This window comes from Calcarisporiella thermophila (genome assembly GCF_041956535.1).
Source record: "Calcarisporiella thermophila strain CBS 279.70 unplaced genomic scaffold VTP21scaffold_7, whole genome shotgun sequence".
NCBI classification, from domain to species: Eukaryota; Fungi; Calcarisporiellomycota; class Calcarisporiellomycetes; order Calcarisporiellales; family Calcarisporiellaceae; genus Calcarisporiella; species Calcarisporiella thermophila.
Window position 1 is genome coordinate 116067 of NW_027192197.1, and position 27373 is coordinate 143439.

Here is a 27373-nt window from a genome sequence, read left to right on the forward strand (position 1 = left end):
CTGAATGAAATGCCCCATTGGGATATCTGATGGTCCAATTTGTCTCCGACTGGGGGGAAAAAGCATACGAACAAACGTGTCGAGTTTCTTATAGGTAGTAGAGGTGCTCTCTGAGCATCGATATAAAAACACCCAGATCATTCGAGAGATACAACCAAGTATCATCTGACGATGTGTTTTTTCCTAAGATTAGATTACGAAAGTTAAGTTGTTTATTATAAAATGAAGGAAAAAAAACGCAATTCGTTACTTTAAATTTAGTCCAACATAAATCCATAAATGGCTGCCAGTTGTTAGAAAAAAAATCTTTCTTGCTCACACAAAGTAACGCAGTAACAAGTGGAAGTCCAACCTAGTGAAAAACTATAAAGTAAGAAGACATTTCCGATATGTGTAGTGGGGTCATACTAAGCCTACATCGCTATTTCTGGGTTTTATTGCCATCTTCCAGGCTTTTTGGTAAATAAGATCTACTGTTTTCAACCACGCGGGAAGATTAACTTCGGCAGTAGCAACCTAAATACATAGGCGTAAAAAAAAGGCTACATCGAGAAATAAAGTTGTAATAGGAAACGATAGATAGGATACATACAGCTGCTATCGGCATCAAAACATGTACAAACAGCGTAGAGTATGCGCGTTTAATGCGAATTGCATGAGTAGATCTGAAAAAGGTGGCACAGCTTTGAAGAAATTCGGCTGTTTCTTCGAGAGCCTCAATGGGATATATCTGAATCAAAATGAACAAGTTAAATGGAAGCATAATACAAATAAATTTTTCGATAACGCACTCTTAATTTAAGGTGTCTCATAATTTTTATAACCATTTCAACTTTACTATCCCGCTCCTTAAGTACCGTGCCACGAGTATGTTTCTCCAAGATAGAAATAAATCGATCGCTTACCGATGCGAATCTTTAAAAATGCAAATATTATTTAATAATGAACAAGCAGAGAGAGAAAAATAGAAAATAATATTATATTTACCTGATATTGGATACCCAACCTATCAACTTAGCAAGCAGGTCGAGATTTGCTTTGTAATCAGGAGAGCGAGACATATCCCTGAGTTGAAAGGTAAGGGGCAACGCAATGCATTTAAAATAAAAGGAGTGGCCCTTACGGATTTGAATTCCTCATTTCTGCAAAGAGTCGTTCCTCAAGTTTATCACCATAGTCATCAGGTAATGAGTCGACCTGAAGCCTCTTGACAACTTGTATTAATGCTCGTCTTGAGATATAAGTTACTGCGAGCTGATGGATGTGGAGAGGTAAGTGGGAATTAACTGTAAATTTTTGGAATGCTTCAGGGGTACCTGCTTTCGCTCTCTTGAGAAGCTATTAGACTCTTTTCCTCGTAGATGTGCTCCAATATCACTAGCAAAAAAAAAAAAAATATTAGAACATAAAATGGATGGGTTTAGCGTAGACTATATTACGTAAGTTGTCTTGCTATCGGTATACTTGGCTCCTCTTTTTTGCTCTCCACCCAAAAAAAGATTGCATCGATTATATCTTTAGGCCGGTGTCGCGCTATAGAGCCAATGGCACAAAGCAATTTATCAAATGTCGGATCGGCTCCCGGACCTAAGATATCTGCTAAATATCGATCTCGATCCTAAATAAGTAGTAAAATTAAAAGAATCATTAGCAAATGTCTTGTAATGTGAAGTAAAAAATATCATTTCAAACATAAGCATATTATCAATACATACACCCTCGTATTTTAATGCTGCATTTAACTTTTTGTCTGCTGCTTTTCCAAACTGATTTGTCAACGCTACAAAGGCTATATCTGCAGGTGTGTTCGAGAGCTGATGGTTCCCTTCTTGGTTGGAATCAGTCGTTATCTTCGATTTTCGTGTTGTCCATCTTAACAACGATCCGTGTTTCTTAGTGTTCTCCTGTGTCTGGTGAATTTGGGCAGATTTGTGTGGTGAGGAAGCAGAAGGAGTAGATGTGCCAAATTCAAGGGATGATAGGTCGATCTTATGATTATCAGTGAAGGTATTTTGGTTTGACGGATGTTCCATCATGAGACCCTTTGTCCCGCTTCGATCGAAAATTATCTACAGTGTTTTACTCTATTACTACTATTTCCCCACATAGGATTTCGGAACTGATAGTTTATCCATTGGATATCGGTTAGCTATCTCATCTCTTCCCTCCTGGGAATTTTCCTGTCAAAGTTTTATTTTGTTTTTGATTTATGCGCTGCCCCAACAGCCCTTTTTTCTCTCCTACTTAGTCATTTCTCGACCACATTCTTCATACCAATGTCGACCGTTGAAGCTAAAACAGACCTTGTTACTCCCAATGCTGCCTATATTCGTGCTGTTAAGGACTGTCTTAGCGGCACTGCTGGTGGTCTGCTTCAGGTTGTTGTGGGACAGGTATATATTTATAGCATCCTTTATAGTCTCATGAAAATTGAATTTGACTTATTTATTTATTTTATTACTCAATTTCGATAGCCTTTTGACACTGTAAAAGTGGTAAGTTTATACCTGATGCCTTCTTCTTTGCAGCTGCATCAATGCAGCTCAAATTTGCGATCAGATTATTTATCAACGTTAATTCTCATTGTCTCAGCGTCTCCAAACTATGCCGAGACCCTTGCCTGGTGAGGTTCCACGCTACACTGGCATGCTAGACTGCGTGACTAAAACGGTGAAAAATGAAGGAGTAAAAGGCTTATATAAGGTGAGCTCAAAATATATTCAATTACGCCTATCTTATCTCTAGAGTAACATGTAGCAATATTAGGGCACAACAATGCCATTGGTTGGTATCGGAGCATGCGTTTCCATTCAATTCTTGACATTGGAGCATATGAAGCGAGAGTTTTCTAAGCAAAATGAAGGTGGCCCGCTTAGTCTGGGACAGTTATATCTTGCTGGCGCCATTGCAGGAACTGCAAATGCTTTTGTGTCTGGGCCAGTTGAACATATTCGTACAAGTATGATTTGCTTCCACTATTTCATTCGATACACTTCTTCTATAAGAATTTCTGCATATTGTGTAAAAGAATCTTTCTAACGTTCTAATCTATATCTTTGCAGGATTGCAGGTTCAAACGGGAGGATCGGGCGGTCTGCAGTACCAAGGTCCAGTGGACTGTATTCGCAAGATTTATTCTCAGTCGGGTATTGCAGGAATTTATCGAGGGCAGACCGCTACTATGGTTCGTGAGTTCCATGGTTTCGGAGCATATTTCCTTGCATACGAGTTCCTTGTGCGTCAGGCTATGGATCGAAAGAAGGTCCGCCGTGATGAACTTCCTACTTGGCAAGTCTTGATGTTCGGCGCTTCTGCAGGCGTTGCGATGTGGCTTAGTGTATATCCTGTTGATTTGGTGAAGAGCAAAATGCAGACGGATGGAATTCTCTCTGCAGAGCGCAACTTCAAGTCGACATTAGAGTGCGTGAAGAAAACATGGCGAAGCGAGGGTGCTGGAGGATTTTTCCGAGGCTTCGGCCCTTGTATGCTTAGGGCAGCACCAGTAAATGCTGCAACTTTCCTTGGGTAAGCATTCATAACCACGTTTTTGGTTTATCAAAACAAATATATTGACGAGTGTTTTGTGGATACTATAGTTTTGAGCTTGCTATGCGTGCTATGAACTAAAGCAACCAAAAAAAAAGTTACCCGGAGATTATTTATCTCTATGCTCTCGATCATGTTGGGTTTTATCTGTTTACCCGTTTATTCTTCGAAATATATAGAGGAATTTTTTTACATTGCAACTTTTTTTTTATAATATAGAATTTAACTTATCTTCAACCTGTACTTGTTACTATTGAATCTTTGTTTTTTTTTTCTGTCTTTTCAGTTTTTTATTTACTGTTTTGTTTGTGCTCTCTAAATAGAGCAGATAAATTTCTCTGGCATATATTATTTTTAATAAGAAATTAGGTCCTATTATATTTACTTTATGTTTACAATTACAGCACATACTAGCTTACGCCCCTATTCTCATTTTTCTCACCCTCCTCTTCCTCATCACGTGGCACCCATACGCCTAACCGTCCCATCATATTGCCTGCCGGCCCAGGCAATCCTTCCTGGGCTTTGAAGCTCTCTAGCATATTCTTCACGAGGTTAAAGTCTATGTCCACTGGCTCGTCATCATTGATTTCCCCCCCGTCTGAATTCATCATAGCACTATGCTTTTGCTCAGTTAACATATCAGGGCGATCGAAAGATTTTCCAATCATAGTGTCAGCTAGCTCTTGATCCATTTGTAGCATGTAATCATTGAGATCTTGCTCTGGCTCTTCCAAGTCTTCGTCTGAAACATTGATTTTATCCCGCAGAATTTCTTTGTACTCTGTATCAGAGATACCTATCAACAATTGGTCAGCTCTTTTATAAAAACTACTTTCATATTATTCTATATACCTAGAGCACGTTTCATAATGCCTAAAAAGGCCTCTTCATCAAAATTTACATCGCCTTCCTCATCCTCTTCACTTTCTGTTTCCTCATCGCTAAGCCCTTCTTCGCCTAATGTCGACTCACTGTAAAATGATTATGAAAACTTTAGCATGAAGATAATATATTATATTATTATGTAATTACTCAGGAAATTCTGCCCCCTCGTGGATTGACTCTTTTTGAATGAAACCCTGCATCCGTTCCGCTAATTTAGCCAATCCTCGTGAAGAGTCTGATTCCTCTTCCTTTTCCGATTTAGTAATCTAAAGATGCAATTATAAATCTACTGCACAAACTGCTGCTAATAATAAAAAAACTTACAGTAGTGCTTTTCCATAAATCCTCTACTTCTTTAGGATTTAAGATTATCCATGAATCATCGTCTTCTTCCCCATTGTCTACAAAAGAAAAATCATCTTCGTTAGGGCGATAGGTTGAGAGGAGTCGAGCAACTTGAACGTTGGGAGGCGACTCGGTAAAATTTTGAGGTTTTCTACGCAGAAATTGTTCACGAGCTATTTGCTCTAATTCTCTATAGTTTTTCGAGCCCACCAATTCATCCTAATGAAAAGACATTTAATTCAATTTTTCAATTCTAATATCTCTGTGAATACATCATATTCACTTTATAGTATCCTAGCTTAATTAATCGTTCGTTAAACTGCTTCCATTCAGGATCATTATTGAAATTAAAGGTCTGTTTTTAATATTTTAATTATTAGCCAAACGAACATATTGAGGGGACGGAAAAACACACCTCTAAAGTAAGTTCTGAAGAATTTGTGACTTCTTCGAAATTGTATACGTCTGAGCATAGCATCTCAAACCCGCAAGCCTATATTAATATATATAATTAAGTGCTAGATAGGTGGTATAATTAATAGTTAATATACCAGTTTCATTCCGAGTTCAGCAGCTTTGTATTCTGGTGATGTAGTTGGGGGCAAATGAAAAGGCTTTGGGGGATAAAATTTTTGGCCCATAAGTTTTGCGTAGTGTATACGTGTAAATGGAACGAGAGTCGTTATGGAGGCATCAGGTGGGAATTTCTCCATCTTATGGCATGCCTAAAATTATAATTTTCAGGATAAAAATATGCAGAGAAGGCATATATTATCAGTGTGATGAATAAAAATCCCTTTACCTTTAATGCAATGGGATCTCGTATATAGAATGCTTCAACTGCTGGTGCAACAAGCTGTGGGGATTTTTTCACTAAATAAGCGATAGCCCGTGGTATATGACAACGGGCCTTGTGTATATGCTGAAGCGGTTTCTTATAAAATCTTTAAAAATATTCAAAATTATAAATAATATTAGTGTACAACAAAATAAGCACCTCAAAGTATACGAAAAATTTACACATTTATTCTCATGGCGATAGATTCTTGGATCTTTTCACTGGCCATAGTTTCTACCTCTGGATTTCGTACAAGTTCAATCGCTTTACGGACATCTAATTTTTTTTCAGGTGCAATAGAAATTGGTATGATATGAATATTTCTCTGATAAATGAACACCTAATCATAGAATAATTAAAAAGCATTCATGTATAATTGGCTTATAATGTATATACCCTATTCGAGCTATATGAAGGCTCTAACCAAGAAGGAAGGAACATTGCTGCCTCGATCAGAAGGAATTCGCCATCGTTATCCCGCACTCTACAGAAATATATATTGTTATTTATGTCCACATCCACTTGTTGCTATAAATCACAAAATATAATATAATGCTAAAAAAATACATACGCGATAACTGCTTCTGGTATTAGTCTTCCTATTTCTCGAACCAAAAAAACCACAAACCATTCATCTTCCACACAGTCTCCGAATTTTACTCTCCCTACTAATGCCTCTTTCTTTTCGTCTACCCATAATCGAAAAGGGTCTTTGTTCCATATATAAGAGGAGATATAAGGCTGCAAGTAGGACATGACAAGAGCCGTCTGGTCTTGAAGGTATTCATATTTTTGAGCGGCTGTTTGAAGGGAGTTAGGGAAAGGAAGGTGAATGATATATGTAATAATATCTTCAGAAGGGGGAGGACGGGAAAATATATCTTTTAGATTCTCGATTTCCTCCATTTTTGCTGCCCATTTAATAGTGAACGCGAATAGATTAGAAATTTAATATTCAAACTTGTATACGGCGCAGCGCTATTTACTTAAATTTGAGTTGAATAGTCACGACTTCGAACTTGCATTTACCAAAGACTATGCACCGATTCCGAAACGTTAGTTCACGGATCTTCCGTAAGCCACGATGGGTCGACCCCAAGGATCGCATCCAGACCTGGAACATCGTCAAAGGAGATGAGGTTTGCTCAATTATTAAACGCTGCTTTACCTACAATACTGATAGTATGTTATTGTAAGGTGATGATCATTGCTGGCAAAGATAAGAATAAAACTGGCAAAGTCAAAGAAGTCCTAAGGGACATTAACTCTGTTATAATAGAGAATCGAAATTTAGTAAGCAAAATTTAGCTTTCATTTGCCCCATTGCTATACGCTAACTGGGATTTGTAGGTAAAAAAACATGTTCCTCGACAACCAGCGGCCCCTGATGGCTACCTTAATAATGAAGCACCAATTCATGTGTCAAATGTGATGCTCTTGGATCCTGTCACACAGTACTGTTCAAATGTATTTTTTTGTATTTTTATGAAAATTTACTGATTCTGCTATACTATAGACGACCCGCGCGAGTTAGTCGACGAAAGGTCAATGTAGCAGAAGAAAATGCCGAGCCGATTTATAAATTCAGGCGATTTGTAAAGGGAACTGACGTGGAGATCAAAAAACCAGCCAAAGAGATCTATAAAAAGGAAAAGAAAGGTAGGTTTATAAACGCTATAGGGTGTGAATTCGAACACTAACATATCATGCTGGATTTTCTACATAGATGAGCTATTTTCGACAAGCTCTCAGGATGCACTAGCTAACACGTATACCCCTTCACTTACGGAATTCCCATTCCCCGTGGAAGTGGTAAAGGAGCTGACCAATGTGTACAAGAAGAAAATTCCGTTGCCGACAAATTAGTTATCTTTTGCTGAAATAGATTCAATTCTTGTAGTTTGTAATAAAGAAAAAACAGTAGATTTCGACTCATTTAATTAAATATTATCAAAATTCTTTAATGAATTTTTGACTTACCCGGAAGTATAAAAAAGAGAAGATGAAGAGATGGCATCACGAAGTCGGGGAGAAGAATTTACAATTTCATTATTTCGAAAAGAAATGCGATAATAAAGCCACGATAAAGATGAAGGGAGAAAAGGTAGTAACTAAATATTAATATACAACCATCAAAATGAAAAAGGAAAATAAGAAAAAGACAAATAGACCAGAGAGTTGTGCGGAATTCATTAGAAAATCCAAAACGTCAACGAGTGAAGCATCCCTCATAACAGCCTAAGACAAGTAAAATATTGTCCAAACGAAGCGGTTTTTCCAACTCAAATCGGATACAAGAGCCCCGTTATCCAGGCGGAATTTCTACTTGGCGCGAACCTCGTAATCATTACTCCAATCCTTGCATGAGAGCCGTATGCCGCCCATCTACATAATACCCTGTATCCTCAACGAAGGTTGGTGGTGGTGGCGGAGGAGGCGGTGGTCTGAATTGTGTAGGGTTTCGGGTGGCTAGAGAGCGCTGAAAACTGTAATTCGCGAAACCTGAAGAATATTGCTGCAACTAAACAGCCAAGGGCATTAGCTACTTATTATGGTAGAAAACGGCAAGATAAACCTGTGAGTGCATCCCGACTTACCCTCAACAACTCTAAATCATCAGTGATTTCGGTCTTAAGTAATCCTTGCACTGGTGGAGCAGCAGGAAATCCTTTGTTCTCATGTAGCGCTTTAAGTTCGGAAACCTCAATCTTGCGTGTTTTCCTACGGCGAATGAAGGCTGTACGATCAAGCAGTGGAGACACCGGCGCTGGAGCAATCTCATTGAGCTTGGTTCGCTCATGCTCCATCTTCCACTTCTTTACGCTAACACCCTTAATCATATTGCGGCGCAAATCCGCTTTTTGACGCTAGGGTGAACAAAAATGGAAAATATCACACGAATAAATAACAAGATATTCCACGCGTGGCGTGTGCCTATTTTTTCTTACCATGAATGACATTTTTGCCTGGTATTCAATACCTTCGTATTGCTTTTGATAGCAAAATTCCTGGTATTTTAGCCATACATTGGCAGTATCAAGCCGACTCTGTCGCTTCTCTTCGATTTCTTTCATCAATGAAGTAAGCTCAGGATGAGTTCCTACATGGCAAACAAAAATAAAACAATATTTTAAAAAAGAAAATAAATTCAAGAAATATTACCCCGCTCTACCATCAAAATCTCCTTCTCTAGCTCAGTTACTTTCTCACGATACATTCTGAGATTTTCAATGATTAGATATATATGAATAACAATAAATGTACTAGTGTAATTTACGCACTTGTCTCGTAACTTTGCGAATTCCATCTCAATTCTTGTTAATGCTGCAAGCGCCTCTTTGTGGAGTTCAGCTGTCTCGTCATCCTCAGCAGCGCTCTCTATAATGACAATCACACCGTTAAAACTAAACAAATAAGTCATCCAATAATCAGATTTAAGATTACCTTCTTCAGCCGAAACCGTTGGAACAATCACGTCAGTTTCCGCTTCCCCATCACTCTCAATAGCTTCTTCTGTTGAGCGTTTACGTTTTTGACCTTTACTTGGTGATATCGGCGAGGGAGAGGGAGAGGGAGAGGGCGGAGACATGGAACGTCGTGGAGGAGAGGGTGATGGCGTGAAATCTTCTGGAATTGAAGATATTGGTGAAGTCATGTAAAGGTCATTTTCCTTAGCGTCTTCACTCTGGTCAGGCGGAGGTCCGGTTTCAGTGTTAAGGGGGTGGAGAGACGTGTTGGTAATTCCATTGGGCTTATGCTCTGAGGACCGGGATGAAGTGTTTACTGATTCATCAGGCATAACCGAATTGCCAGTCGCATGAGCCGTCTTGGATACATCTGTCTGTGTATTCGCCGTAGATTCGGTAGTGTGCGGCTGTGTAGATGAAGGAGGAGATGAGGAACTGCGCGTTTTTTGCGCTTTCATTTGGCAAATAGGAAAGAAAGGGAAGAAAGCAACGTGGATAGTGCTAGGGGGAACGGCTCAAAGACAAAACAGCAGATATATCAGTGAGAAATGTTGAAATAACAAAATGAAAAATATAGGAGAGTGGGAGAGGTGATTGTGGGCAATGAGGTGAAATGAATAATAACGTGAGAAGGCCGAAGATATTGTAGCAAAACCGAAGAGATAGCAAGTGACAGAAAGGCTATTGGTGTACTTGTCTCTTATTGCTATATAAGCGATTCACGTAAAATGTTTGCTTATTATCCGGAACTCATAGTGCGCTAAAAGAAAGAGGGAAAAGAAAAGGTAAAAAACTGTAAAAGCTGGAAGCGCAACGTAATCAGTGGCTTAGAAGTGACTAGCTTTTTCATTTCACACTAATCACGACTACAAAGTTTAACAACCAAAAGTAGACATGTCAAATCCACGCTCCCTCTTCGGAGGGGCTATTGCCGCCTATATCCCAGACAATTTTCTTGATGCCAGGTGAGTATCCATACTTAGATTCTCAATATTGCCACAATTAATAAACAAAATTTAAAGCACGCTACGCGAAATTCCCGACAATCAAGAAGTATTTGTGAGCGTCAACTCAGATCAAAGTATTATTATAGAACTGCTGCAATTAGCTGATGAGGCGCCTGACGAGGATGCTGCCAAGTAATATTGACCCTTGCTTGCGATGTTGATTATATAAATTCCTAATTTCTCTTAAGGTATCATTTTGAACAACTTGCATCCGATAATGAAGCAGAGAGCTGGAGTATTGAAAGTGTAATACCTCTGAGTCAAACTGAATTACCACATATCCCGTAAATATATTATTTCTACGAGTTTTTTTTTTCTCCTAATCTTTCTCTCTCAATTTAGGTCGGATGCAAGAATATATTTCCTCACTGGCCGCCAGGTAATCTCCAAGTTCAAAGAGCACACCCCTGGTTCACGAAACCTTGTCGATATTTATCTCACTTTAATACGATTACCCTCTATAACAACCGATATCATCATCACATATAACTCTCCGGTGATAATTGGTGAGGAGAGTAGCAGCCGCATATTGCAAGAGAGCGCCGAGAGTGGGTCTGTTGGACAACAGCAAGTGTTTGTAGGGTTAAAACAGACACTGGAGAGTTTACAAATACTAGATTGGGGACTTTTTAGATAAATTGAGCTGTGATCATTAGGTATTAATTGAGAGACAACATAAAATAAAAGTCTTGCGAAAGATGGTAAAAGAATAACGATAAAATGACTGTTTGCACTAAGGAAAAAAAAAAAATAATGATTCTGGTATCTCTAAACTGGAAAAGATGAAAGACGAAGCTTAGTTCGAGGGGTATGTTCCCTTGATGTTTATCCATCCACACTGCTCCACATCTGATTCTCTGCTTTTCTCTCTTCTATTCTTCTTTTTTCTCTTAGCACGCTTTTCCCTCCACTGAAATCTCACTCTAATATTTTCGATTCCGTCCTCTACGGTTGGCAAAAACATTGGTATTGTAATAGTGGTGGTAGCCTCTTTGAATGTGCAATCTGGTAGCTCGACTGTATTTAATTCCTGCTGATCTTCATCAGCGTTCTCCACTACGATGGTACAATCGCCCTCAAGGCCATCATATGCACGATATTGAATCCACAGAGGGTTGCCAGAAACAGGAAGTGGGAGAGTCGAAGTAGGATTTTGGTCGTATGGATCATCGGTACAATCAGTAAATGGGACATATGGATTGTTACTTAGGCGGTCGTAGAAAGAAACCCGTGGTTGCTAGTAATTACGTGATAAATTTGAGAGGGAAAATATTATAAAAAAATGCAATAATTGAAGTTACCTCCTCGTGCTCTTCCGCTGAATCTTCTTGTGCCCAAATCACGAGAGGTAATATCAAAAGAGTAATTGAAAATAAGAGCCTTTTCATTATATAAAAGGAATGGAATGAAGATTTTGATGATGTGACTCGAGAAGAGTGGAGAAAAGACGTGTTAAGTTTGTATTAATTTTTTAAATCCCGACAATGCACGGTCGTGCAATTAAACCTTTCAATCCGAAAAACCCGTGACGCGTTTATCCACTTAGTGCCTAGGACGAATACACGGTACACTCAATGGAATTATGAAGTCGAAACATGACAATGAGGAGTCCGAGTATGAGGAAGAGGTTAGCTTATTCCAAATAATCTGAGATGAAGTTGTACACTGACTAAATTCTTCGCGACTCTCTTAGACAACCTATGTTGTCTTAGATTTAGGGAAAGATGCAGATCCAGAGCTCTTACGAAACAGTGATTCATATTCACTTATTGTAAGTTGTCAATCGATTCCACATCCTATTCCTCATCTGATGATTTCTCCTTTTTTCTGTGCTTTGAACATTACAGGGTATAGATACTCCAACACCTTATTTTCAAATCGGACCCTATACCTACAAGGGCCATTTTGATGAGGTCTTGGGAACAGAGCTTCTGTTTGAACCTCGAGACACAGGTGGTGTTGGTGAGTAGCTAAAACATAGTTATTTATCCCCTTTCTCAGAATTGAACCTGAGCTAACATTGTTTCCCAGATACATTAGGAGAAAATGCATCCAATGCAAATAAGTCGGCCCATTACATTGGACATACTACCAAAAAGATCATGTTTAGCAAGGTTGAGCTTCAGCCACTTAGCAAGACCACAGAAGTCCAGAAAATGGAAGTAGAGGAAAAGAAGCAGTAGATACAATGAAATCCAGAGAATAGCATTTGATTTTTTGGTCAGACTTTGTACTCTTAATAGAAAATAACCATAATCCAGTTTTTAATCGATTGATTTTTTTGAGCATTTGTGAATCCCCAAAAGATAAAACATATAGAGAACATTGAATATGGAGAGAGAAAGGCAATCTACCTCGAGTAAGGTGGTTGGGGGTGGGGAAGGGGAAATTGAAAACTAAAAATAAGACTAAAAATTACATTGATTTTTCATTTACTTTGCGAAATGATAATCCCAAGAATCAAGCCATTTGCGTTTCAACACCTCATCAACTTCCAATCCCTGGGTTCCATACGTCATTGGGGCAAACCACACAAACGACGAGAGTTGGAACAAGACCAGCAGCACCGCCGCCACCAAGCCATACCATGGTACCCTGTTTAACATCCGGCGTTTGAAAGGCGTGTTTGGGCTGTGGTCGGAAGCCGGCACATTGACCCCATCTGTGAACACGAAATTGAACACTGAAGCCAGAACCATGTAGCTATAAATGAGTGCGGGCAAATAGTGGTGGAGAAAGAGCGACCGCCCCATCAAAAAGAATGGGAAATAGTGTGCTGCCCATCCGACGAATAAGAAGCCTGCGCTCCTATAGAGTCGCCTGCACACATTCGGCTCGATAAACTCAATCCCCCTTCTCCTTCCAAGCACATCTGCCGAGACTATTCCCGCGAACACTGCCAATCCTCCCACTGCAATCCACCACCCAAATGGATTTCCGAGGAGATAGATCTGTTTACGCGAGTTATTTTCAGTCCAAAAGCTGATACCACGTAGGAGGAATGGCCAAGTAATAGGGGCAGACTGATATGGATGAGGGCTGGTAAGACGAGCATTGTGTGAGATCATAAGCTGTTGCAGCTCAAGGAATTTGCGATAAAATGGAATTCGCCGAAGAGTCTTTTTCTTGGCCATGTTGATTTCCGTAGCTATCTCGATAATTTTGGTGAGCAATGGAAAAGAACGCTATGACTTATGCAAAAAAAAGAATATGCTCACCATTTTTCCCAACTATTTCATCCACAGTCCAATAGTTCGTCTTATCGGCGATGTTTTTATTGCCGTTCACTTCCTGCTGCTTGAACCCCCATTCTGGTAAAGGCATTGCGTGTGTCCACACAGCCACACGTGTTTCCATATGAATCAATCGGAATTGGCTGGCCGCAGACCGTAGGGCAGTGCCGTCATCAGCGCCATCGATCAAGACTTGGAACAGTGTCTGGTTGTAGCGTGCCACATCTGATGGGGGAGTGGTCGTGATTTCCTGGTTGGTCGGCATCAGAGGCGAAGCAACATCATGTGTGAGAAGGAAGGAGCCGGTGTAAATATGCTGGAGACGAACGATATCACCATGCTTTACGATACGGTTTGTGTCAATTTTAGGTTTCTTTTCTGCCTGATCTTCTTTAGCTTCTGTAGTTGTCTCGGCTGTAGCTTCCTCGTTAGAGGTGTGCTCCGACTCTCCTTCGGTCTCAAAGTCAGTCCCCTTCTCTTCGCCTTCATCCTCTACATCTTCAGGTTCAAAAGGCTCTGCTGGCCATATGCGCCAATAATTGTTCGGGTCGTGATGCGTATATCCAGTGACCTGTTGCCCTTGGCTGCTGATGCGACCATCCTCATACCGCAAAGGATAGCGGTCAAGGTGCGAATGCAAGAATACCTTTGTATCCTTGTGTTGGATTGTGATATTGTCTCCATAGTGCACCTCCAGGGAATTCATTATGAGCGGATTACCAGCAAGTGTCTCCTGAAATTCGGAGCTCATGAAGGCGTCACCTGGTCCGCTGAGTGTGAGGATGGAGAAATGTACATAGAACCAGAATACGTATACAAATATAGGCACAATGATAAGCCCAATGGTGCGAGCGAAGAAATGTCTTCCGAATTGACGCTATATAAAATGGGGACACCCGTTAAAATCAGATGCAAGCAAATGGAAATTCCACTCTCTACCATTGATAGTCCTCGTCGATAATCCAAGAGATTCCATAGATCGACGATGACTGCAATACCCATGGTAATAAAGGTGAAGAGACCGACCATTTTGATACTTTGAAGCGTGTTAGATCCAAATGAAAAGAAGTAAACACCTCCTAAAGCCATATTTACCTTAAGGTCAAAGAAAGTGTGACACCAGTTGCAACCATCCATGTCCACCATTCTGTGGTAAACTCTCTATCAATATGAAAATCATTAACGAGCTGCGTTTCAACCTATTCCATATTAACGCGTTACCGATGCCGTAGCTTGTAGAAGCGCACATAGCAATAGGTTGCGCACAGTGCAAAGAACATCAGCATGCTATCTAATAAAATCAACCTAGTTTGCGTAACAAGTGCATTGTCCAACATCACAAAAATCGCGGCGAGACACGATGTCAAAAGCGGATAGCCACTTTCTCGCATTATCAAAAAGACCAGTGAAACTGCTAGGGCGCCAAGTGTGGCGGGGAGAGATCTCAAAGCAATATATGGCACATTGTTGGCGACATAGTCGTCGCCGATATTTTCGAATTTGAATTCCCCATCGAACCCAGCAACATAGCCCATGGCAGCAAGCATGAGCTTTGCCAGGGGAGGATGCACATCAAAGAAATAAGTGCGCTGTAAATAGTAGCTAGCGAATTTTCCAAAGTGAACCTCGTCGAATCTAAAATAGTCAGTCGAGGGCTCAGTGAATAGTGAGCGTATGGGAATTCGAATTGGCTACTAACACAACTTGAGATGGTTGATCGATGCGGTAAAAACGGGTTATGATTGCCAAGAAGGTAACCAAAATAAAAGCGATACTATTAGGAGAAAATATGATTCGCTTTATATCGTCAACAGTATATTTCCCCGCCCTCTGATATACCACATAGTTCGAAGCCAGATGAACATGAATATGAAAAAAAAAATAAATACATGTATATTCGAAGAGCAGTAGATTAAAGAATTTACCTTTCTAAATTTGTCGACCTTGTGCTTCTGTGCATATTGACCACCTTTCTCCATTGAGACATCCTCCTTGAACTCGTCACGTTGGCCCCCAGTATGTCTTTGCCGTATATTGGTCTCGAAAGACATTTTCGGAACACGTCTTTGAGGATGCAAGAAAGTGGGATATTGGTTAGCCTACGATCGGCCCATCTGAATGACTCATAAAAAGCAGACCCTTACCCTCTCTTTTAATTTTGATAGTGATAGTGAACTAGACGCGTGTTAAAAGGCTCTAAAAGGAATGGAAGTGAGTGAAAAATATCCGCGAGCAAGAAAACTATTAATTCCCCTAACCTAGATCGGCATAGGGAACATGAACTACGCCATATTAAGTGCACCGATTCTAAATCCGTAAAAAGACCATAAAGAGTACTGATATTCTTTCCCCTTACTTTCTCCCAAAAGTGTCAGCTATTCTAGCAACAAGCACGGGACTATTTCTCTCCTGATTATGTCGAGTCAAAGCTCTCAAATGAGCCTCAATGCCGAGCGTCAGAATATTGTTGATGATATTCTGAAGCTATACCAGCTCGAACCAACTCATGAGCGTTTTCGACATTACGCCGCCGACGCGGTCTTCGAGGATCCAATTGCGCACGCCGTTGGCATAGGTTCCGTTAAAGCCCAATTTTTTGGAATGCCAAAAGGTACATAAATGGAACCAGATAGAGAACGAGTTGGCCGACTAAGATCGAACTAATTAACTCCATTCCACTCTAGTTTTCAACAAATCGGTAACCGAAAACTATTCCATAACTAAGAATGAACCCGATGAGATCAATATTGATCTTAACCAGCGTTACACGTTTGCTATCATCAACAAAGAAAAGCTGCTTAACTCCCTTGTTGTTCTGAAATTTAATGACGAAGGAAAGATCATACTTCACCAGGATCTTTGGGATAAGAAGCCCTTAAACAAGGAAGGAATCCTTGGATCCTTCGGAGACGTAATATACTATATCCTTAAATGTATCGTAGAGCATGATCTAACTGTGATATTGTATTAGATGGTGAGAAAGGTATCGGCTAAGGTTTTGAAATGGACCATCTCAATCCCGAAGGAGGGGGAGGAAAAGAAATGATACCACAATCTTTTCTTCAATCTTGCTCGAGCATCTTATGCCCAATTTTATTTTCTTTTCATGCGTTGCATTGCGTTCCATCTTAGATATTTTTTGCAAATTAATTCATCTCTCTACAACTACCTTTTATCTCCATATACATATTCAGTACACGCTATGTAGCTTTAGTGGAACCCCAACCCTCTAAGCTTTACAATTACCTTTACTGTGGAAACTCTATAATATGTAAAAGTAGTCTATCCTGAACATGCAATTACATATTCAACAACACTCTCTTCACGGATCCCAAACAAGCAGAATTGAAACGAACTTCAGTACACTTTCCTGAACATTCGATGCTCTCTAGTCGAAGCGCCAACATCGACTTATAGACATTTTTTTTCTTCAAACTCTAAAGATAATCTCGATCAATGAAGCATATTTACATAGGAGTTTTTCCTTTCTTAGTTGCCCACTCATCGCTCCCCTTGCAAATCGAATATATTGCGACAATCTTTGATATATACAATTTTTCCCTAAATAGAAAGTTGAAGCTGCCTGTAAGGGACTGCTAAATTATTGTCTGCTAAGCCACCATCATATATTATATTGAATACTTTTGAGTCTATGCAATTAGACCAGGAAAATGTCTTCGCGAGCTGTTCGCCGTGCGTTAAAGCGTGATGAAATCGGAATCGGTGCTGTAGAAGGGCACGAAGATGGAGTTGAAAGTGAAGAAGAGGAGGATAAATCTCCTCCCAAAATGAATTTTTTTGGTTTGGTAATGATAGGAAACCACAATCCAAAATCAATGATATTCCAACATTAAATTGTTGAATCGGTATAGCTTGATGTCGAATCTGAAGATGAGAAATCAGAACTGGTAGAAGAAGAGACCGAGATCGACCATCATTCTTCAGAAACTGGAGTTCAAAAAGTAAGATCATTTTTGATTTTTTCGTTCTCTATCTCGGCTCATATGCTCTCGTAATGAAGGAAATCGATGAACCTCCAGCGGTTACAAAGAAGAAGAAAAAGAAAAATAAGAAAGGGGCCAAATCGGTTAACAAAGATGACAGCCAACAGAAACTTGGTAGCGGAAAGGCAAAAGGAAAGTCAAAAGGCCAATCCCAAACAGACATAGCCGATATGAGTATAGAAGCACTAGAAAATGCTATCAATGAAATGAAAACCAAGTTCGTTTGGATATTCGACCCCGTTAGCTGCCTGATAGCTAAATAATTGTCTATAACCAATAGGTTGGACACAGCGGATGATATCAACGTGCAAAGAGACGACGCTGATTCTAATCGAGTAGCAAACGCAAAGCTAAGGAGCTTACTCTCCTGTAAGGAACGCAAATTTGATGCTAGCCTGGAAATGAAGCAACTATTTGGGCGGCAAATTGTACGTGATATAAAATGGCTTATGGCTAAACTAGAGGTGTTAATTGAATCTGTTCCTAATATTTTCAGGTGGAAACAGAGGAAAGACGTGGGTTACATCAAAAGTAAGCGAGACATGCCATGCGTTTCCTTTAAGAAAGACTAAATAATTGAGCTCTGGCTTTATTTAGAATCCTAAAGCGAAAAAGCATCTTCGCTAGACCTCGAGACACTTGGCCACAAATGGATCCTAATATTGGGTTGGGAATGGAAGCCATCCCATTAGAAGACGGTGAGTTCTCCTTGAGTTACCTCCCACCCCTCCCCTTCAATTACCTCTTACTTTCGTTTTTGTGGGCGTTCTTCACTTAGGCCAATTCCATCTATTTGCTTTCACTCACTCCCCTAAGTATCAGTCTCTCCAACAACAATTTCTCTCCTGCATCGCAACCCATGATCCGAATCTTCTTGTTTCGTTTATGCAGCTCGCAGGAGGCGAAGCTCACGTCGATGCATTACTCGCCATCAGTGACGTGTACAAGATGAGTGGAGATTGGAATGCGGCAGGAGATTTTCTTGAACGGGCACTCTTCGTTATGGAGCGAGCGTTGCACCCTAGGTTCTCCGTCTCGAACGGAAATGTACAAATGAACTATTCCTGGCGTGAAAATCGGTAAGGGCCATTGCTATTTATCCTAGCAAGTCCTGCCACTGAACTCTTGCTTACTTTTTATAACTGAAGGGCATTTTTCCTTGCTATCAATCGGCATATCCAGTACCTCTCGCGCCGAGGCTGCTGGCGTACAGCTTTCGAATTTACAAAGCTGCTTCTTAGCCTCGACCCGTCGAACGACCCTCTTGGTGCATTGCTTTCCATTGATTTTCATGCGATTAAAGCCCGCGAATTTACATTTCTCCTCGACCTTGCTCAAGCTCCGTGGCCAGGCCTTCCTCACGAGCTGAATGTCCTTCCCAATTTTGCCTATAGCACTGCCCTTGCCCAGTTCCATCTGGAAAAACAAGGTGCACACGAGGAGAGTGGTCGCCTGTTGCGGAGGGCAATCAGAATGTACCCAGAAATCGTGGGCGGGCTTTTTGAAAAATGCTTGGTTGGTGTTGAGACCGAGATGGTAGAGGTGCTCGCATTGACATCAGGGGAGCCGAGCCAAATGATCGATCTCCTCATTGCACTCTACATCGAACGCAACTTCGCTCTCTGGAAAGAGCCCGAGGTCATATCGTGGTTGAAAGAAAATTTGTTGGCGGTACGCTCGAGCCTAGAGACTCAGGATGATGATTTCCTTGCCTTGCGGGTTGAACGTTCGGAGAAGTTTCCAGCCTCTATGCCCATCCCTCTGAACACTTCCCGACACGTTATTCTTGCTGAGCATCAACCTTTGATTCAACACTTATCTCCACACATTCTCCAGCAAACTATCCACGCGTATGATCCACTTCCGCCCCCTGACTCGGAGGGTGGCTACGACCCCCAGCCCGACTCCATCAATCTCTCCGGGCTAGGGAATCAACTCCTCAATTGGGCCCGGCGTCAGATGGCGGGACAGAATCGTGGTGATCGAGCTGCCAATATTCCACCTCAGCAACTAAGAGAGTTTGCAGAAGAAATACAGGCCGTATTTGGAAGAGGAGAGGAGGTAATGCCTGGAGAATGGCCGGAAGAAGTGGTGGCAGAAATGGCTGGTGAAGCTATGGGGGATGAAACTACCTTTTTACAGCGTTTGAGTGGGCTACTGCGTCGGATGATAAGCCCGAGCGAGGAAGAGCAGGACGAGGTAACTAATGAAGGCCACGAGAATGAAGAAAGGGAAGCGAATGATGGGAATGTGAGGAGGGTAGAAGAGTAACTCAATTAGAGGACAATATAATTTTTACATATATATATTTCCCTTTGTATTACTTCGAGATACTCTATTTTTTTCCTTCTTTTCCGATCATTGAAAATCCTATTCAAGGGTCGGAAGACCTCGGATGGGCCTGGTGGCCAAAATTATCGAAGCCACTGGAGTTTATTAATCATCCATGAAATGAGACTTTTGAACTCAAGGTTTTAACGGTTTTAACTTTACACTTCCAGCTAAATAGACATTCTGCTATTTAAATGTGCAATGTCACAGCGGAATGACTATGTTCTGCTTTTACGCTCGACTGCGGCCACACCTTCAAGGGAAATGGGTTTGCCACTCTTGTCGATAAACAAATGGCACAGTTCACTCTCACTTCAAGTAGGCCCCTATCATTCTCCTTATATTACTAATTACTGGAGCATTCCTTACAATGTTATGATACACAGGGACATTTAATAGACTCCAATTGGTCAACTGTCCATGCTACTTCTAGCGGATTGATTTCGATGATAAATTGTAACGTGCCCTCCACTTTTTTTCGCCTCCTTATTGCTTCAGACCGCGCCAATGCGAAAGCGGTAGTTGCGTATTCGACACAAAGAGAAAAATGCAAGCTGCCTATTGAAGAGAAGAAAATCATGACACCGGTATTTACTGTGGTAGGGGATGAATGGAGATCCCGTGTCGGTAGAGACTTTCCATTCCGAACATATGGCATTATTACGCCCGCGCAAAGCGATGAGCTCGTCATCCAAGCATTCTCAACCCATCCTGCCAAGACTAGACGGGACATCCTGGCGTCACTTAGTCCGTCCACGACCCAGACCAATGCCTCTTATTCATACAATAACGAAGGTGGCCCCACAAGCATTGGGGAAGATGGCAAATTCAACGCATTTTATATTATAGGGATTTTTGGGATAGCCGTGTTACTATTTGTGGTCATTTTCTGCTGGACACGTGATTTTATTTACTGCGCAAGGAGAAGGGAGAGGCAGGAGGGGGAAAATGAGAGCAGAGAAAACGAGAGGAGAGAAAGCATAGTTGTAATGCACTTGGTAAAAGTTGGAAAAAGGCCACTTACTCTGAAAGAATTGGCGCGGATCCCGATCGTGCGGATACGAGATGAGCCTAAAGAGCAAACAGTTGAGAAGAAAGAGGCAGTGGTGGTGATTGAGAAGAAGGAGGAGGAGGAGGAGAGGGAGGAGGAACGGAATGAAAAGGAAGGGGCAGATACAGAGAAAAGTGGCCAAGAGAATAGTATGAATAATGCCTCGACAACCAACCGGATGGATCACGAAGCCAGTGTCGAAGTAGCCAGCATAGATCGAGGATCACTTTGGAACGATGCCTGCTCGATCTGTTTGAACGAATTTGGGGCTAACACTCTTATTCGTTTATTACCCTGCCGACATGGATTTCACAGGTAGCGTTGCATCTTAAACTAATGATTATTTAGGAATCAAAATGTTAAGCAGTAGATCTCTCTTTTTGCGGGTAGTGAATGTGTTGATAGCTGGCTCTTAGAAGAGGACGCTTTATGTCCTGTATGTAAGCAAGAATGTCATCCGGATATAAATCAGGTGGATACCGTCTGACAGACCCATAAACCTGTACCTTCTACCTGGAACTTGGCCCCTCGGTGTTCATACCTCTAACCTATTTCTATTGCATGCTCTTTGGAGGGATTTGTTTGTCTATGTAGCCGTGTAAATACCATCCTGCAAGTTGGTTTAGTATTTGAGTTATTTTACATCTAGTAATAAGTTTTAAAGAGCGAGTGGTTGCATAGGAAGAAAACCTGGCAAATTTTTCTTTTGTGTTGAATCTCGCTTCCAAAGCATAATTTTGATGCTGTACTTGTGTAAATACAGATTATTTTATTGAATCCCATATAATTGCATATGAATTACATAGATTTTATTACAAAGAGGTGGGTGGATTTGGGTTTATTGGATGTGGATGTGTTTGGCACCTTGGGCCTCGTCCTTCTCAAAGACGATCGTGAGGACCCCACCTTCAAATGTAGCCTTGGCCTCCTCGATCTTTAAATGGGGCGGGAGCCTGAAGCTTCTTTCGAAAATACCATGTCTCCTCTCCGTTACAATGTGGTTCACGCCCTCGGTTTCGTTAAATTGTGTATGATCACCTCTGATCGTGAGCACCTGGTCATTCACATCGATGTTCACCTTCTCTTTGGGTACCCCTGGAAGCTCCATACTCACGATGATTGCCTTGTCAGTCTCGTAGATATCGGTGCGCGGCACCCAGCGAGAGGATGCCTTGGAAGAAGGGGTGCGAGTTGTGTGGGATTTGACAGGGAAAGTATCAACAAAGAAGTTGGGAGTAGAGTGGATCGGGGTGTATTGACTGATGATGAGAGGCATTGTGTTGGAGTGGATATTCGTTTTGGTTGTTTGGTTGTAACAGTGTATTGAGGGAAGAAAAAATGAGTTGGGCATTTATAGGTCGAGGGAAGGCGTCGTAAATTAATATTCTCGAATGTTCATGAAAGGATATGAAATCGAAGTCACGAATATTCTACAAATTTCAAGAGCATTGTTATATCCGTCTGGCTCGGCTTACGACTCAACAGTACAAACACGTCATCCAAGCTTATTGTTCACCAGACATCCGGAGAGTTCAATTGCTGCCAAAACACACGAGAACGGATGATGACATCAATACGCACTAGTACTGCCTCAGATACACTCCACCCATAATAGCTGACGACCATATACGTCTTCAATTTCTCAATAGCTTACTTTGGCTCAGAGTTAACACGCCTCAATATACTCTCAATGGATAGGCAGATCATCAGTATGGAGAATGACGTTTGACAGATATCTCTCGGCCTCGTTGAATTGATATTTTAAAAAAATTACAGCCGCACAGGGACGACCAAAATGAGTGGAAAAGAAGCGTATTTTTGCTCGGATCAGCAGTATTTGTAAGGATGAATAAATATTTCTAGGCTATAAAAAAATCCCATGGGCAGGCTGGAGAATATCCAAAAGCAAAATAAGTGCAGTTTTTAATTGGCTTTATGAGAGCTATCTCTTTTTTTTTTGTGGTCGCTAATCTTTACAAAATGAATCATGTTTCAACATGGTGCAACGACTTCGGCAGAAACAATGAGCTCGCAGCGTCAACAACAACCAAAGCATTTATCTCGCAAATCCGTTGGGTCCATTAATATTCCTCGACGAGTAGTCTCTGTTCACAGATCCGGTACTCCAAAAGGAAGATGGCGAGGGAAAGAGTGTCTTTAGCTTTATTCCTAGTTAGGAATAAGCTCTCACACATGATCTGTAGAGCCTAGAGGCAGCATTCTATTGTAATGTGGATCCGTAATCAACTAGAAGAAAGTAAAAGAAAAATAAAACAATCCATTACAAACATTTTATTAAAGAGAGAATTTATATATATTATATATAAAAGAAGTAAATATACAATGGGAGAAATGGGGGGGGGGGGGGAGGCGAGCGGTCGGTATTGAATAGAATAAGAAAACGCACTAAGAAAATGCTATGTACCTCATTGAAATATCAAAATTTCCTTCACTTCAGAAACGAGAGTACAGGGAGAGAACAGGGGTGGGGCGAGAGGCAGTAGAACGAAATACAACGCATGCGCAGTCGAGCAGGAAATATACGTACAGCTGAGAGAAGCGAATAAAGATAGTGCACAAAAGGGGGTGCGTACAGGAGGGCGAGCAGACTTCCGCAAATCCACGAGTCCCTTTGTCGTCGAATAGAGTCCATTAATGTTCTGTTTCGGCCCCCGCTCGCCCGGGCCTACCGATTCACTCGCATCCCTTGTTGCTCTTGTTCCGTGGAGGGGGAGGCCTCCAACTCAAAGAGAGGAGGGGCACTGGGGGTATAAACGGGGGGCGCATCGTCGTGGTAGGGAGGGTTGAACGGCGCTTCGTATTCGCCATCTGAGTATTGTATGTCGTTTTTCAAGTGACCTACGGGAGTGGACAGGAGCACCACCGTGTGCATGTTGCGCAATGGAACTGCCTCGCCCACAACCTGGTGCTGTTGGCTGGTTGTTGCGTAACTCGCAAAATCCTGGTAATGGCTAGAACTCGAAGACACGCTCGCAGGAGGCACACTGGGCTCTGAAATCACCAAAGTCGTATCGGAGGTATGTTCGCGTGTTTGAGGTGATTGTGGGGGTAGCCGAGGCGATGTTGATGGTAGATCCGAGGTAGGCTTGAAAGTGCTATCGGAACTATCGGCGTCGTGAATAGAGTCTGAGGATCGGCTTCGACTGCGATAATATAGGAGAGCGCTGATGAAGATGAGGATAACGATGAAGACGGAGCCGATGACGCTAAAGGAGATGATGGTGATGTGTAGTGTGTTTTCTTCCTAGAAGGAGGATTAACCATGTGAGCACTCAATCCAATGAATAATGGAGCACATCCCAATCATCATACCTCTTTTATTAATTTTTTCCCATTTTCCAGCTGAATCTCTAGTTCTCTCTCCTCTCTTTCTCTCTCTGACACAATGTTGTCTGTTGCCCGTGTTGGGATTTCCAATGTGGGTGAGGAGGTTGGAGGCGATATAGAGCGGGATAGGGTAGATGAAACTGCGCTTGGTCCCCTTGTATGGTCCAGCTGGCCAGATGGAGCGGCGATGGCAGCGGCATCCATCATGGAGAGCAGACAAAGGGCCAACACAGGTGATAGGATGCGATGTAGTCTCATGGTGACAACTACTCGCTAACCTGCTAGTTGATTTGAAGAATGATGTTCTTTTCCAGGGCGGAGAGCGGCTCCCAAAGACAATCAATGGGGGGCAGAATTAATTAGTGGAGAGACGATACAAGATTAGGGGATAGGATGCAGAGGGAGGGCAAGGCTACGGGGACATGGATGGCAGCTTGAAGGGGGAAGAGAGGCAAAAAAGGGGAAGAAGGGAAGTGTGAAAAAAACAAACGACCACGCACCCGAAAAAATTCTACTTTTTCTGTTTGGAAAAATCCAAATGGTACCATGTGGAGTCCTGAAATTCCCTTTTGGAAAACGTCATGCTTGTTGACGATGCCTCGTAATCAATAAATTGTTTCAGCAAAAGAGGCGGCGGTTTCTCGTCCTCCGCTTATCCCAAACACATCGTTGAGCCGGCCCGTCTCCTGAAACCACTTTGAGCAACGGAGATATTACAGCCCTATAAACCGCGCTGCTTAGCTCGCTCAACATCTCCCTCACAATCAGTATGCTTAATGCCGGAAGAATGTACGGCGCATGCAACAGGCTCGCCATGAGCTCATTACGCTCGCGATGGATCGCTTTCTAAATGTTAGGTCGAGCGGGGGAAATGATTAGAATCAATACCCAGAGACGCGAGGAGCGCCACCTCCTATGCTGCTTGATGTGGCCTTACCTCATCATGCACTTCCTCCTCGGCCCATCTCTTGACCAAGCTTAAATAGCCTTCTTTCATATTCCCGATGTTTTCTGCCTCCTCAATACACATTTCTAGCTCCAGCTTGCCCAACAACCACGCAACAAAGTGCCCACAATTCCTCCCCAACACATTGTACTTTCCCTCCTCCGTCCACCGCTTCAGCATCTCCTGGAGCCACTCCTCATCAATGGGCGTAGACCGACAGCCAACTAGCATTGGAAACCGGCGGAGGGGATCTCGCCAGTATGGAATCTGCAGCTGCTGTGTCCGGAGTTTTCCCTCAACGTTCAAAAGACAGAAGGAGGTGCGTGCTTCAGGCACCCCCCATTCTATGCGGTATATTCTATGGAAGGTCTGGTTGGCATTAAAGAGATGAGTTCGGAAACATGCACAAAAAGAGATTTGGAGGAATAGAGCCGTACCTGTGTACAAATTTCCAGTACAATGTAAATATGATGTAGAAGTGGCGAAAGCGACGCAATGTTGTGACTTAGTGGAACCGGCAATGGTTCACACCCAATATATACAGAAAGCATTATATTACAAGATGTATTCTATTCTATTTTATTTTATTTTTGCTTGCACACCCGCGGATCTCTATATTTCGTTTGGGAGGAAAAGGAAGAAGGAAGGGTGAGAAAAGATTCTCGAGCAGATATATGAAAGGGAGAGCATCGAGAACAAGTAGAAGCGATGAAAATAAAAACCAGCGGAAACAAATGAATAGCTTCGGCTTCACCCTGAGATGTCCTCCTCCCGAAGGTACCAACCATATCCTGGGTTGTCCCGAAATCCTCGGATTCCCTCTCCACTTCGGAGTGCAAATAACCCCTTTGGTGCCGGAGTGTCCATACACAAAAAGGGTATCCAAATCGGAATCGGATTGGTTATAAAAAGGAAATCTATTTGCCTTAAAGTACCAATTATCTCGTAGTTATAAAGTGTTGCCCCACAGGAGCTCTTTTACCAGCTGGGGGGAGGAGACGCATTCCGATCCAGCCTAATCCTCGTGCAATTGATTAGAAGAAAGGATTTGTTATGACCCAATTCAATTCATAGGCAACGCTTACCTCATTCCGCCTCTGCTGTACTTGATGCAGTGATTTCCTCGCATAAATTGAGAACTAAGTATAGGGTCCAAACTGAGAGGAAAGCAGCAAAAAGGGCCTGCACTTTTGAAATCATGCATTTGGAATTCTTCGGTGCATGCATGCATTGGTTTATCATGTGAGATTAGATGTCTATCTTTAGGGACTTGCAGGCAGCTTTAATGTGTTTGCATGAGAAGGGTCTATTTTATAGAGTCAAAGTCACACCTTTGACAACCTCAATTAGCCCCCAAGGCCGTAGAAAGATATGAGGCAGTAATCGAATGCTTTTCAGAAAAAGACTAAGGAAGCCATTGAAAAATATTTGTCAAAAAAAGGGATTTTCTCTACAGCATATATGTGTACATAGGTGCATCTATACAGATAGGGGGAAACATAGGAGAGGAAAAAGAAAAAAAAAGGAATATTAGAGTCCATTTGTGCTTTTGTCATTTCCCCTTGAACATTTTCAAAAATAAACCACTCTTTCTTTTCCGTTTGCGCTTTCTGTTAAGAAGATAGTCCACTTGTTTCCTATTTAATGCACCTCTTCTGTGCTTACGTATGAACTCGATTGCATCCTATATAATACCAAAACCTCAATTTAGAGTGACCAAGCGCCCAGTATCCAATGTCGCTTACGTAGGGATCCATTCCTTCGTCAATCAAGGAAATCGCCACCAGAACCTACAAGATCAAATCATCATTATTATAGAGACACGTGGTTTTATATTTTGATTCGAAACATCTCTATGAGCATGATCTTTTCCGTTCCTTCTAGAGACAATGAGGATGGACTTACCGGTGCTCTCCCGATTCCCGATACGCAATGCACCGCTACTACTCCATGATTTTCAAACACTCGATTCGTCAGTGCAAGCCATTTCTCCACAACTTCCTCTGGCGGCGGCTCCCCATCTGCGAATTTCAAATCATCATGTACGTAGATCCCCGCGTCGCGGAGCGGAGAAGAGTCATAGTACGACTGATCACATATACGAACGATGTCGGTGACTCCTTCAGATTGCAGCCGAGGCAAGTACTTCAATGCAATCGTATCATCATCAGGGCAATCCACAATGAGAAAACGTTTCGAAGGATGTTGGGTGTGTTGAATAGTGGAGAACATTCCGTCTTGGAACCTAAAATTGACCTTAATTGGGCGCAATTAATTCAAGACGGGAGAAATGGACCGTTTAGGTGATCTTGGCTATTAAATAAACTAAGTAGGATCGGGGTTTCAATGTTCAGAAATGGTAAAGCTAT

General features: G+C 41.8%; 16 protein-coding genes across 16 annotated transcripts; 7 read left to right on the forward strand and 9 right to left on the reverse strand.

Annotated features, from left to right (window-relative positions):
• Positions 1 to 402: 402 nt before the first annotated feature.
• On the reverse strand, positions 403 to 2036 carry VTP21DRAFT_10311 (uncharacterized protein; the record flags this gene model as incomplete). Its single annotated transcript, XM_069389634.1, has 8 exons — positions 403 to 516; positions 593 to 730; positions 792 to 915; positions 988 to 1065; positions 1124 to 1254; positions 1317 to 1377; positions 1440 to 1618; positions 1716 to 2036. 8 exons carry the CDS (start codon positions 2034 to 2036, stop codon positions 403 to 405), a joined length of 1146 nt encoding a protein of 381 aa, XP_069252934.1.
• A 240-nt stretch (positions 2037 to 2276) lies between these two features.
• On the forward strand, positions 2277 to 3627 carry VTP21DRAFT_10312 (uncharacterized protein; the record flags this gene model as incomplete). Its single annotated transcript, XM_069389635.1, has 6 exons — positions 2277 to 2393; positions 2475 to 2495; positions 2593 to 2703; positions 2767 to 2959; positions 3063 to 3525; positions 3597 to 3627. The coding sequence occupies 6 exons, from the start codon at positions 2277 to 2279 to the stop codon at positions 3625 to 3627; spliced, it is 936 nt and encodes a 311-aa protein (XP_069252935.1).
• Positions 3628 to 3956: 329 nt separating this feature from the next.
• On the reverse strand, positions 3957 to 5893 carry VTP21DRAFT_10313 (uncharacterized protein; the record flags this gene model as incomplete). Its single annotated transcript, XM_069389636.1, has 8 exons — positions 3957 to 4330; positions 4402 to 4520; positions 4582 to 4700; positions 4759 to 4998; positions 5195 to 5272; positions 5331 to 5504; positions 5582 to 5723; positions 5856 to 5893. The coding sequence occupies 8 exons, from the start codon at positions 5891 to 5893 to the stop codon at positions 3957 to 3959; spliced, it is 1284 nt and encodes a 427-aa protein (XP_069252936.1).
• Positions 5894 to 6654: 761 nt separating this feature from the next.
• Positions 6655 to 7483, forward strand: VTP21DRAFT_10314 (uncharacterized protein; the record flags this gene model as incomplete). Its single annotated transcript, XM_069389637.1, has 5 exons — positions 6655 to 6756; positions 6815 to 6910; positions 6968 to 7071; positions 7134 to 7276; positions 7344 to 7483. The coding sequence occupies 5 exons, from the start codon at positions 6655 to 6657 to the stop codon at positions 7481 to 7483; spliced, it is 585 nt and encodes a 194-aa protein (XP_069252937.1).
• Positions 7484 to 7964: 481 nt separating this feature from the next.
• Positions 7965 to 9542, reverse strand: VTP21DRAFT_10315 (uncharacterized protein; the record flags this gene model as incomplete). Its single annotated transcript, XM_069389638.1, has 6 exons — positions 7965 to 8138; positions 8215 to 8484; positions 8566 to 8717; positions 8780 to 8835; positions 8899 to 8995; positions 9062 to 9542. The coding sequence occupies 6 exons, from the start codon at positions 9540 to 9542 to the stop codon at positions 7965 to 7967; spliced, it is 1230 nt and encodes a 409-aa protein (XP_069252938.1).
• A 436-nt stretch (positions 9543 to 9978) lies between these two features.
• On the forward strand, positions 9979 to 10728 carry VTP21DRAFT_10316 (uncharacterized protein; the record flags this gene model as incomplete). Its single annotated transcript, XM_069389639.1, has 4 exons — positions 9979 to 10049; positions 10107 to 10223; positions 10280 to 10375; positions 10434 to 10728. The coding sequence occupies 4 exons, from the start codon at positions 9979 to 9981 to the stop codon at positions 10726 to 10728; spliced, it is 579 nt and encodes a 192-aa protein (XP_069252939.1).
• A 159-nt stretch (positions 10729 to 10887) lies between these two features.
• On the reverse strand, positions 10888 to 11479 carry VTP21DRAFT_10317 (uncharacterized protein; the record flags this gene model as incomplete). Its single annotated transcript, XM_069389640.1, has 2 exons — positions 10888 to 11328; positions 11393 to 11479. 2 exons carry the CDS (start codon positions 11477 to 11479, stop codon positions 10888 to 10890), a joined length of 528 nt encoding a protein of 175 aa, XP_069252940.1.
• A 194-nt stretch (positions 11480 to 11673) lies between these two features.
• Positions 11674 to 12274, forward strand: VTP21DRAFT_10318 (uncharacterized protein; the record flags this gene model as incomplete). The annotated part of the gene is made up of 4 exons (XM_069389641.1): positions 11674 to 11718; positions 11785 to 11862; positions 11939 to 12053; positions 12123 to 12274. 4 exons carry the CDS (start codon positions 11674 to 11676, stop codon positions 12272 to 12274), a joined length of 390 nt encoding a protein of 129 aa, XP_069252941.1.
• Positions 12275 to 12523: 249 nt separating this feature from the next.
• On the reverse strand, positions 12524 to 15375 carry VTP21DRAFT_10319 (uncharacterized protein; the record flags this gene model as incomplete). The annotated part of the gene is made up of 7 exons (XM_069389642.1): positions 12524 to 13239; positions 13310 to 14201; positions 14264 to 14360; positions 14420 to 14485; positions 14546 to 14959; positions 15024 to 15154; positions 15250 to 15375. The coding sequence occupies 7 exons, from the start codon at positions 15373 to 15375 to the stop codon at positions 12524 to 12526; spliced, it is 2442 nt and encodes an 813-aa protein (XP_069252942.1).
• A 364-nt stretch (positions 15376 to 15739) lies between these two features.
• VTP21DRAFT_10320 (uncharacterized protein) lies at positions 15740 to 16370 on the forward strand (the record flags this gene model as incomplete). The annotated part of the gene is made up of 3 exons (XM_069389644.1): positions 15740 to 15935; positions 16009 to 16235; positions 16296 to 16370. The coding sequence occupies 3 exons, from the start codon at positions 15740 to 15742 to the stop codon at positions 16368 to 16370; spliced, it is 498 nt and encodes a 165-aa protein (XP_069252943.1).
• A 625-nt stretch (positions 16371 to 16995) lies between these two features.
• On the forward strand, positions 16996 to 19599 carry VTP21DRAFT_10321 (uncharacterized protein; the record flags this gene model as incomplete). The annotated part of the gene is made up of 8 exons (XM_069389645.1): positions 16996 to 17130; positions 17197 to 17286; positions 17346 to 17545; positions 17609 to 17756; positions 17825 to 17859; positions 17926 to 18026; positions 18107 to 18407; positions 18477 to 19599. The coding sequence occupies 8 exons, from the start codon at positions 16996 to 16998 to the stop codon at positions 19597 to 19599; spliced, it is 2133 nt and encodes a 710-aa protein (XP_069252944.1).
• A 261-nt stretch (positions 19600 to 19860) lies between these two features.
• Positions 19861 to 21197, forward strand: VTP21DRAFT_10322 (uncharacterized protein; the record flags this gene model as incomplete). Its single annotated transcript, XM_069389646.1, has 3 exons — positions 19861 to 19977; positions 20046 to 21025; positions 21101 to 21197. The coding sequence occupies 3 exons, from the start codon at positions 19861 to 19863 to the stop codon at positions 21195 to 21197; spliced, it is 1194 nt and encodes a 397-aa protein (XP_069252945.1).
• A 351-nt stretch (positions 21198 to 21548) lies between these two features.
• On the reverse strand, positions 21549 to 21986 carry VTP21DRAFT_10323 (uncharacterized protein; the record flags this gene model as incomplete). Its single annotated transcript, XM_069389647.1, has 1 exon — positions 21549 to 21986. One exon carries the CDS (start codon positions 21984 to 21986, stop codon positions 21549 to 21551), a length of 438 nt encoding a protein of 145 aa, XP_069252946.1.
• Positions 21987 to 23396: 1410 nt separating this feature from the next.
• Positions 23397 to 24316, reverse strand: VTP21DRAFT_10324 (uncharacterized protein; the record flags this gene model as incomplete). Its single annotated transcript, XM_069389648.1, has 2 exons — positions 23397 to 23975; positions 24044 to 24316. 2 exons carry the CDS (start codon positions 24314 to 24316, stop codon positions 23397 to 23399), a joined length of 852 nt encoding a protein of 283 aa, XP_069252947.1.
• Positions 24317 to 24676: 360 nt separating this feature from the next.
• Positions 24677 to 25235, reverse strand: VTP21DRAFT_10325 (uncharacterized protein; the record flags this gene model as incomplete). Its single annotated transcript, XM_069389649.1, has 2 exons — positions 24677 to 24904; positions 24996 to 25235. 2 exons carry the CDS (start codon positions 25233 to 25235, stop codon positions 24677 to 24679), a joined length of 468 nt encoding a protein of 155 aa, XP_069252948.1.
• A 1321-nt stretch (positions 25236 to 26556) lies between these two features.
• Positions 26557 to 27236, reverse strand: VTP21DRAFT_10326 (uncharacterized protein; the record flags this gene model as incomplete). Its single annotated transcript, XM_069389650.1, has 3 exons — positions 26557 to 26688; positions 26750 to 26794; positions 26910 to 27236. The coding sequence occupies 3 exons, from the start codon at positions 27234 to 27236 to the stop codon at positions 26557 to 26559; spliced, it is 504 nt and encodes a 167-aa protein (XP_069252949.1).
• Between the last annotated feature and the right edge of the window lie 137 nt (positions 27237 to 27373).